The sequence below is a fragment of the Nelusetta ayraudi genome, unplaced genomic scaffold, assembly GCF_046127955.1.
Source record: "Nelusetta ayraudi isolate G7.1 ecotype Tasmania unplaced genomic scaffold, CSIRO-AGI_Nayr_v1 ptg000190l, whole genome shotgun sequence".
NCBI lineage: Eukaryota > Metazoa > Chordata > Actinopteri > Tetraodontiformes > Monacanthidae > Nelusetta > Nelusetta ayraudi.
The window spans coordinates 254,481-264,815 of NW_027466239.1; the positions used below are offsets into that span (position 1 = coordinate 254,481).

The 10,335-nt window shown below is 47.4% G+C and overlaps 1 protein-coding gene across 3 annotated transcripts; it reads right to left on the reverse strand.

Moving 5' to 3' along the window:
- Nucleotides 1-885: 885 nt before the first annotated feature.
- LOC142881295 (uncharacterized) lies at nucleotides 886-10,335 on the reverse strand. 3 transcript variants are annotated; one of them, XM_076015473.1, is made up of 7 exons: nucleotides 10,171-10,330; nucleotides 7,169-8,320; nucleotides 4,453-4,667; nucleotides 3,368-3,577; nucleotides 2,407-2,963; nucleotides 2,148-2,239; nucleotides 886-1,570 (listed from the first exon to the last, which is right to left on the reverse strand). In XM_076015473.1, exons 1-7 carry the CDS (start codon nucleotides 10,306-10,308, stop codon nucleotides 1,562-1,564), a joined length of 2,373 nt encoding a protein of 790 aa, XP_075871588.1. In that variant the 5' UTR covers nucleotides 10,309-10,330; the 3' UTR covers nucleotides 886-1,561. The 3 variants fall into 3 exon arrangements, with proteins under 3 accessions (XP_075871588.1, XP_075871589.1, XP_075871587.1); XM_076015472.1 differs by having other exon boundaries at nucleotides 888-1,369; XM_076015474.1 differs by lacking the exon at nucleotides 3,368-3,577 and having other exon boundaries at nucleotides 886-1,369; nucleotides 10,171-10,335.

The window sequence follows — 10,335 nt, forward strand, 5'->3', positions numbered from 1 at the left end:
TTCAAAGTGCTTCAAAGGTCCACCGTCATATAGGTGACGTGCACGACGAGCACACCAGTCACACCGCTGGCTGGTGTCACCCAGTCAAATAGTTTCACACATGCAAAAAGAAACAAAACCCAACAGCAGTGAATCGCCGAGCAGCGAAACCTCTCGGGAATCACTTTGCATGTCACGGACTCGAAGGACAAACTCACACTGACTGGTGGTTGTTTTGCTGCCACATTTGTACAGCTGCTCTGTGTCGAGTTCAGGTGTGGGCAAACTACGGCCCGGGGGGCCATATGTGGCCCATGGAGCATTTTATTAATAGTCAGTCAGTCATAAAACAGCTGCATCTCCTCCATGTTTGCAGTGTTCTGGGTGGTTCTTGGAGGTTCTGAGAGCTAAACACCCTGGTGGTTCTAGGAGGTTCTGAGAGCTCAACACCCTGGTGGTTCTGGATGGTTCTAAGAGGTTCTGAGAGCTAAGCACCCTGGTGGTTCTAGGAGGTTCTGAGAGCTCAACACCCTGGTGGTTCTGGATGGTTCTAGGAGGTTCTGAGAGCTAAACACCCTGGTGGTTCTGGGTGGTTCTGGGTGGTTCTAGGAGGTTCTGAGAGCTAAACTCCCTGGTGGTTCTGGATGGTTCTAGGAGGTTCTGAGAGCTCAACTCCCTGGTGGTTCTGGGTGGTTCTAGGAGGTTCTGAGAGCTAAACACCCTGGTGGTTCTGGGTGGTTCTGGGTGGTTCTAGGAGGTTCTGAGAGCTCAACACCCTGGTGGGGCTTCAAAGACACTGATTTGGTTGCAACTTTGCTTTGCTTCATTTTCAGTGGACATCACAGCAACATGTCTTCTACATATCTCATGATAGATTGTTTCCTCCTATGAGGTGGCTCTCACCACAACACTCCATCCATCTGCTGCTGCTGCTCTGCTACCCCTCTCTGGCACATCTTACAACCCACCAGTCAGAGAGTTTGCCCACCCCTGGTCTAGAGCTCGACTGGTAACCCAATGAAAGCAGTGTAGGTGGGGTGTGGAGATACTGCCGCCCTGGAGGGCACAACACTGAACTCCTGACTGAGAATATGGTCATAGTGACTCAGAGCCTGGCTTCCTGGAACACTCCACCACCAGGGGGAGCTGCTGGGCTGATTTTTTATTATTATTTTTTTTTCTCGTCTTTAGTTTAGGGACAAAACCATTGCTGTCGATGCCGATGGTTCTTAATGAACAGAAACATAAGAGAAAGTTGTGATCAAATCAAAGTGTGTGAGTGGAAGGGTGGCGCTGCTCACTCCTTCTTCACGCCGGCCAACAGGGACGCCTCCCAGCGCTGCGCCATCGCATTCTGACGCCGTGGTGCTGAGGAGAGGGAGGGGGGGAACTGGACCAGGGGGAGATTTAGCTGAACCACTAGAGTCAAGACCGAGGATGAGTAGAAAAATGGATGGGTGGATGGAAGGAAGTGGAAAAGAGTCAGGGATGTTGAAAGGGATTGAGAGTAAAAGGCAGATGAGGAAATGAGTGAAGAGTGATGACAATGCGCCATTGTGAACTGTTGCATTAAATTGATTAATCAGTCCAGCTGATTAACAGATTGGAAAAGTTCACAATCAATAGCGGAAATGGATGAGCAAAGAAAGAAATCAATTAAACCCGAAACATGAAAACTGCAGGCACAATTCACAAAGAGAAAAGATTCTGATCCTGTGTACTGGCACATCATGCATTTCAACAAGCTGCTGCTGTGGCACAGAGTCCATATACAGTATAGTTAGTTAGTCGATAGAGCCAGGCTAGGCTAGGCTAGGCTAGGCTAGGCTAGGCTAGTGCAAAACACTCTCAGCCTGCAGTTGGTGAACTGTAAACAAGGTTAATGGAACATTAATATTTCCCCCTGTGGTTCTGTCTCACGATTCATAATCTAATGAACTTGATGGCAATTTTACTTCTTTTTAGACATCTTGGGTCCATTGACTGAAGAGTCCATTGACAGCTGACTCGTAAATCAATCAACCCTTCAATTCTGACTGCCATTGCTCCGCTAGTTTGAACACAGGGTTGCATTAATCAGTAACACAGTCCAGAGAGAGAGAGAGAGAGAGAGAGAGAGAGAGAGAGAGAGAGAGAGAGAGAGAGAGAGAGAGAGAGAGAGAACCAACCTTATGGTCGCAGGACAAACTGGATCTCTCCATCTTGCGGGTTCTAGACGGTGACGAAGGGGACGAGACGCATCTGTCTGAAACCTCGGGGACTGAAATAAATTCAATAAACAGACACATCACATCTCTAATGGTACCATGACAGAGTACATGACTGCCTGACATGAAGACGTTGGAGGCAGACAGACAGACAGACAGACAGACAGACAGACAAATGCCTTCTGCTCTGGCAGTGAATCAAATCGAGGACGGTTTGTACCGTTGTAGCTGATGCTGTCGTTCAGGCCAGGAGACACCAGCACGGTGTCATATTTCTCTCTTCCTCTCTTCCACTCCTCCTCTCTCCGCTTCCTCCACATGTCCTCCCTCTGCTTCTTCCACTCCTCCTCCCTTTGCCGCACCATGCGGATCTCTTGCTCCACCAGCGACTGGCTGCTGAGGGAGCGCAGCTTGAAGAAGGGATTGGATGAGAAGGTGCTCTCCTGGGACTCCATGGAGACGGGGGCGGAGCTGAGGCAGAACTCGGAGGCACTGCGGATGATCAGATTAGAGGTCTCCACCACGATCACGTTGGCGGAAGGCCCCGCGTCCAGGCTGACCGGCCAATCGGAGAGGCCGCTGATGGCAGTGGAAAGCATGCGGCTCCTGGAGCCGGAGCAGTCAGGCTCCAAGATGATGACATTATTGGCTGTCATCTCATGGTAGATGGATCTGGACAGGGAGGAGCAGGAGGACGGGGACGGGGAGATGGACAAGGTGGGAGTGCGGCAGGCCGGGGGTCTCGGTGGAGATCGTCCTGTGGGCAAGTTGGTTGGTCTACACAGAGAAGAGTGAAAACAGTTTGGTTTCAGCTCATTTTAAGGTTCAATATTTGTAGATTTTGAGAAGAAACAGCGACATCAAGAGGTTATATTTCAGATTGCAGCGTCTTTCACTCTCCCTCCTCCTCCCGAGCTTGCCAGTGAACTACGGTGACCTGCGCACCCAAAAAATAATTTAACAACTTTCCAAGCGCAGGTAATCCAACTCATTCAGAAACCACAGGCGCACCACCTTTTGACATCTTAGAAATATTTATATCCTATAATCCTATAAATATCTGTCAAGTGTCCAAAAACAAGGTACCACAGAGACTGCAGTGCAGCAAGTCACCCAGTGAGCTTCCAGAGGGAATACGGAGCACCTGCTAGTGCTAATACCGCTGACTGCAGTGCAGTTACCTGGGTATAGTCAGGCCCTGCGCTATCATCCCCCTCTCTCTGCGATGTCGCTCTTCTCTCTCCAGCGTCAGTCGGATCTCTCGCTCCACCGCAGTCTCTGGTTCCTCCAGTGGGCTGCGGTAGGATGAGTCATCCAGACCCGAGTCCTCCGAACTGGGAGACATGGTGAAGGACAGTGGGGGCTCCCGAGGCACTGGTTGATGGATCTCCCTGTGGGAGGGACCGTGAGAAAGCCCACCTTAGAGAGACCCGACTTCCCACGGCTGTGTCGTATACATTGTCACGCGTGTGAATTCGTATTCTGAAGAACAGATGATGACAAAACGCAGGTATTTAAAGTATTCTTGCATTTTGCTTAATCTAGTTAAGATTTAAAGTGAAATCTGCTTTATTATTTGACAGCCAAATTGAACACTGATGAATTCATGGCGGCGTTTCACAGTAAATTACAGCACATTTTCTTTTATGATGAAAATCAAACGCGTCAGTTATGTTTTCCAATCGTTGACTTCCTGCCTGAAAGATTCTATGCACTTTGATCGAGGCAGCTGTCATGTGTCAAGCATTACAAGAAGAACAGTCGTAGATTTTTTACAAAGCAGCGCAGTTTCACACTTCTGGGACGTTTCTTAAAACGCGCCGAGGCGGATCTGGTGGAAACATGCACACTGACTTCAATTGCCGGAGTTAGATTTCCTCTTTGTCTTGCCTTCAGAGCAGTGATTCTAATTCCAACATTATTTAGTCGTGTTCAAACTAGGCCATGGAAAGTAGCCTCACATGAAAGAAGATGGAACCAGAAATTGTGCATTGTTACCATATTTACTTTGGGTTAAAGTGTAAGAAAAGATAATGCAATCATAAAACAAGTGACTTAACACTTGTTGGAGACTTCATACCATCATGTCATCATACTAAACAAACTAATAATTCAAGTTTATTTTGTTATGAGTGAGGGACGTGATCTAATTCTATCTAAAAAAAAGCCACCAAAAAGCATGACTGTCCAGTGGGAAAGCAGCCCGATGATTTGCTCTTTGGGATTTGGTCAGATGAGTGAGTCAGTCGCCTCGGGGACGTCCTACCTGTGTTTGAGTCGTGGACTACGAGTCGGGGGGTAAAGGGACGTGTGGGTGCCTTGAAAGCTCCCCTGAGCTCTGAGCCCTGGTTTGGGGATCGGTCGTCCTTTGACCTCCCCCTCCATCTTCTTCCACTGCTGGCGGGCCAACAAAAAGTCGACATGCTCAGTGGAGACATTATCGCTGAGATTGTCCTGGTGTACAGAGAAATCTGCGGGAACCTGGGGAGACGGTGAGGGGCAGTGATGTTGCTGCGTCAAATACACAAATTATTTCAAAGAAATGCATGAAATGAATAAACCTTTTGTCCAATTTCAAAACATTCAACAGATAAAAAAAAAAACAACCCGACAGCACACGCTATACCAGTCATGGACAAACTACCAGCCGGAGACCTTTTGTGGCCCATTAAGCATTTTAATCTGGCCCACTGAACTTGAAGAAATCATATTAGTAGTACGTAATGAAATTGATTTTTTTTTTTGTGTTTTAAGAGCCATTTAAATAAAGAGCTAAACAATGTGAGGCTTCAAAGGCACTGATTTTGTTGAGACTTTGCTTTTGTTGATTTTCCTTTGACATTAAGGCATCATCTACATATCCCATGATATATTTTTTTCCTCCTATGAGCTTATCACCAAAACACTCCCTCCATCTGCTGCTGCTCCGGCCCCTCTGTTACATTTTACAACCCACTGTGCCCCCATCAGTCACAAAGTTTGCCCACTCCTGCCCTATACACATCATTCACACTGTGTAGGGCCAGGCAGGGGGAACGTCTCCCCATGTCAACTTTTGAACAACAACTTTAATGAAATGTCTGGATGGAAGTGCAGCTGTTCCTAATGACATGTAAGGAGGAACAAATCCTCCGTGTAAATGAAGCGTGAGAGCAGAAATCTGGCCGTCTGAGCGTGTCTTACTCTGCTCTTCAAATTCTATGTCATCAGCAACGTTGACTTGACAAACCAAATGCAGAGTCTTGTCTGCCCCGCTAACCTCGAACCTAGAAAAATCAAACTGCTTTTGGGGTGGCTGCCCTTCATTCTTCTCCTTTCCGAGACATTCCTGTGGCTCTCTAGATTTCCCTCCAACTGTTCCCTGCTCTCATTACAGATCACAATGTCATCAGCAAACACCGTAGCCCGTGGAGAATCCTGTCTGAATCCTCTGTCACACCTCACCACTGTCTCACAGCTCTTACCCATGTCCTGCCCCATTCTAACATACTGCCACTCAAGACTTACCCATGCAATACTACAGATACTAATCTTTTCATTTGTTTGGTTATGTATCCTTAATCATCCTAACCTTCTGCACATCCACCTCTGCCTGGAAACCCTGGGTCCTACTCAGTGTCCAACCTGTCATACACGTCACTGTCCCCCTTTGCCAATGATACCTTTACCTGACGGTAAAGATGGCAAATGTCAGCGTCTCACTTGTTAGCGAACATCTTTCTGTGTACGCTTCTGTACTTCCTCATTCCACCACCAGGTCTCCTTAAGCGCATTAGCTGCAGTTGTCCAGTCATCTAGAAGCACCTCCTCACCAACCTGAACCTGTCTCAGCTTCTCCCTGAAACCCACACAGCAATCCTCCTTTTTCAGCTTCCGCCTCTTCATCCTCTGCTATTTTAAATCTTCTACACAAGCTGTAGTCCACCCATGTACTCTTGCCTCCGCTCTTCAAGTCATCCTATGTTCAGCACTCTTCTGGAAGCAAGTAATCATTTCAAGACTTTATGCAAAGTCTACCAGTCTCCTTCTTTGTTCCTCTCCTGGATACTAAACCTCTCCATCATTTCATCTTCACCAATCACCACACTCTCACCTCTGGGGAGACTGTGTCAATTTATCTAACTCCCTCAAGAATTTCTCCTTCTATTCTAACTCAACTTACCTGTTGGGCATAACCACTAAAAATACAACTTCAATTTCTAGCTTCAGACGAACTCCATCCAACACTCTTCACCAAACTCAATTCATCCTGCCAGCCACATCACTGATGATAACACTCTTGCACCCAGCTCCAGGACGTTGCTACCTTTCCACTTGGTCCCCTGAACAAAGTATATCCTTCTTCTCTGTATCAAATGAACCAACTCCCTATTGTAGTACCAACATTCAAAGTCCCTTCTCCCAGTCCTAGAGTCTCGTCAGTCTTCTCTGCCTTTGGCCACACATTCTTATGATCTTCCTTCAGTCAGCATTAGTGCGATTACCCCGGGCACAGCTCTGATGTTGAGATGTTGTTACCCTGGGCTGCACCCAACACAGTGTAACAGAAAAACTGATTCGCAATTTAGCTTAGATTTTCACATTCAATGTCCTTCCTGACACAACCCTCTGCAAAGGGTCTTGCGACTGTTTAAAAAGACGAGCATTTGCGAATGTTAATGCGTGACAGCTTTGCAACAAAAGGACTGAATGGTTTTTAGGACTGTACATCTAATCGTAATGCATCTGACTGTGACTGATTGTCTGTGGTGAGGCATAAAGTATTACTGTCCATTCAAGGCTGAAATAGTTCAATTTTAAGGCGCATAATGATATCACCACAGATTGTTTTAACATCTGGCTTTGTGTGCAGATGAAGAAAAGTCCAGAGGGACATTTTCTTCTAATTATAGACATATGAAAAGTGTTACTCTCGATGCTGAGCTTCCACTTCCAGCTTCAAGTTCCTCACTAAATCACAGAAATGAAGTGACATGTTTTACCCTTCTCTCTGGATCTATGGAACTGGCAGTAGAGCTGACGGAGGGAGACCGCAAGAAAACCTCTCTCCTTGTCCTCATCTGCTCTTCGTCATCATAATTGCGATGCAGGCTTTCTCTCCTCTCCTTTTCTACTTCCTCTTCTCTCTTCTCGTCTGTCCCGTGCGCTTCCTCCAATGTCATTGCATTGTTTTCTCCTCTCTCCTCCTCCTTGCTCTCTCCATCGCAGACGCTGTCGGAAATGGCTTCACAGTTGTCTTTCTGGTGTGTGATGTCACGGGGTGAGAAGCCCGCCCATTGGTCGTCCCCTGCATCGCTGTCTGAGTAGACGATAGCCAGCTCAGCCTGCAGACAGTCGCTGAGGTCATCAGGGTGCGTGGGGTCCTCGGCCCAGTCCTCTGGTAGCTCGGTGGCTGCGGGCGTCTTGGAAGCATCCAGAAGGTTTGAGGCTTCTAAAGGAGATGGATGACACTCTGGACTTTTAGAGAGGCAGGGGAACTCTTCAAGACTATCAGCTTTCGCATCCTCTACCCACTCGTCCGTGTCTTGTCCATCTCCACTCCCTGCATCTTCTTTTGTTCCTTCAATCACTTTGTCCTCGCTAGTATTTTTAGCCACCCATTCATCTTCTCCCTCGCTTTTTCTTGTTTCACAGTGAGGACTTCCTCTGCTTCCATTTTCAGATGCAACTTCATTTCTAATTTCATTTTCTCTGTTTGTTTCTCCCCCCTGATCTGTGTCCTCCTCCTCTTCTCCTTCCGTGCCCTTTTGTCCTCCTTCACTTTCACCCATTTTAATGTCTTCCCTTTGCACTCCGGTCTCAAAAACAAGGTAGTCGCACTCATCGCCATCTCTCTCTCCATCTTCCCCTCCTGCAGTCGTCATATCGTCTTTCTGTTGATCTTTGCCTGACTGCTGTATTTCCAGGCATTCTGGATAATGAAGTTCCTCTACCTCCTGGTCGCGCCAGCTGACCATATTTTCCCTTTCAAGATCTGTAAGTGGAGGCGACGAGCTGATCTCCATGACAACTGGCTCCGTCGGCTGTGGCGGAGTTGAGTCGTCGTTCACTGAGTTATCGCTGCTGGAGACGCAATTATCTTGGCTCGCGTCTGTCAGCTCAGCTGTGGTCCTCCTAAGTCCGGCTGTAGCTCTCTGCAGAAACACACAATGTATCACACACACACACACACACACACACACACACAACAATTTGTTAAACCCCACAGCATTAAACTAAAAGCAGGCACTGTCCTGTCATTAAAGCAGTTATTTATAGCAAGATGATGAGAAAAACTAAACGGTCCATTAGTTCACCCATTTTCAGAACTTTAAAAATGTCATGCCTGACTCCAATGGGCAGGCTTCAACAATGGATCATCTAAAAAAGATTCTGGATCTCCAGATATTTAGTTCTCGATTAAAGCCAGCCTCAGAAATGACAGTGACGATGATGTTTTAACCTCCTTGTCTTCACTGGCTGGTCTCCCTCGAGGCTGCATTGAGTGGTTACCTCAGCTCCTGGCTTGACTTCTCTCTTTCTTTGTTTTTTTTCCCTCCAATCTCCTGGTATATTAATTTAATAGTAATGCCAAATCAAATCAGCTCATTACCACATATGTGCACAGTGTAAATAAAAAGCCCTGTGCCTGCCCCCTTAATATCTGATGTGCTGAGCTGAAGCAGTCATGATGTTGCATGGTAACAGTGCGTTGGCTGTGAGTGGGATGGCAGATTATTATGGTCTGTTGTTCCAAGCATGTGTTGGTGATAGGCAGAGGGTGTTGCTATGGTAGCACTAGGTATAGAAGCGCTGATCTCACACCATGTGACGGAAATGCAAACTAATCACAAGCAAAAATAATTCCCTCTTCATCTTCTTTGCACTTATTGAGCTGCTTGAAAAGACAAATTGGAGAGAAGTACAGTGCATTTCATTTTAAGCCAGACTGCAGTCCTCAAATACTACTGATCTGCCATTAGTGAGATAAAACTAAAGGTCTGCACGAAACACAGTTTAGTTGAATGATGCTCAGGTGCATCTGCTTTCCACACTCCACTCGTAGTGAGTTGAGATCACAACATATGGGAAAGGATTGGAAGGATATCACTTCTGCAGCTCTCACTTCTAATCCTCTAATGTTGCTCACTGCCCTGCCCCCAGATGTGAACCATGTAGTCCAACCGACCCCAAAACCTGTCTCCACTTCAAACTCATTGCAAGCCGGCTGCACGTCTCTGAATAATTTCATTCAGGATGTACGGACGCATGTACGGACGCCTCGGAGAGAAATTTGCACGGCCTGGAACCTGTTTTTCACCTCACCCAATGCATCAACATCTGGAGCCCGAGTCATCAGCATCATTTAACTCAGCTAAGCCCCCCCCACCCTCCTGTGTGTGTGTGTGTGTGTGTGTGTGTGTGTGTGTGTGTGTGTGTGTGTGTGTGTGTGTGTAGGAGGAGGAGGAGGAGGAGGAGGAGGAGGAGGATTACAGAGCAGCTTTAGGCGTCATGTGTTCCATCAACAATGAAGAAGAACTGAATTCCTTCCTCCCCTTCTGTCCACGACATTTAAGCACCTCCTCTTTGTCTGTTTGTTCCACGCAGTGTCAGTGACGCGCTCAATTATCATCCTTCACGGGATAATAATTTTAGTCCAAAAAGAAAAAACAAAATGTATACAATCCATCACACTCACAGTCAGACTGGGCGCCAAACGCATGACTTACATAAGGCAGCGTTCTTAACAAAAAAAACAAAACAAACAAACAAAAAAAAATCGTGACAGATCGGCGTTGCACACCGGGAGCCAAGAAAACCGCGATTCAGCACGAGCTAAGCCAAAGCTTCACGCGAGACAAGAGGGGCCGCGTGAACCGCCGCCAAAACGACCCAAAAAACCCTCCCTAAATCAAATCTCTCTCTCTCTCTCTCACACACACACACACACACACACACACACACACACACACACACACACACACACACACACACACACACCTACCAGCAGCTTCCAGCACAGCAGCCAGAACGAGATCATCTCCAGGCGGCCGCGGCGCGCGCATTCCTCGCCGCCGCTGTTCCCCAACGGCAGCGCGAGCAGCCAGGCGGCCACCCGCTGGCGCGAGGAGGAACGCGGCATGCGAGCGAGGGAGCGTGAGAGCGAGCG

Excerpts from the sequence above, each read along its gene's own strand:
- LOC142881295 (XM_076015472.1), bottom strand. The coding sequence starts at position 10,308 with ATGCCGCGTTCCTCCTCGCGCCAGCGGGTGGCCGCCTGGCTGCTCGCG. Across the intron at positions 8,321-10,170 it reads TGCTGTGCTGGAAGCTGCTG|AGAGCTACAGCCGGACTTAG; the intron begins GTAGGTGTGTGT and ends GTGTTTCTGCAG. Across the intron at positions 2,964-3,367 it reads CAGGGCCTGACTATACCCAG|ACCAACCAACTTGCCCACAG; the intron begins GTAACTGCACTG and ends TTCTCTGTGTAG.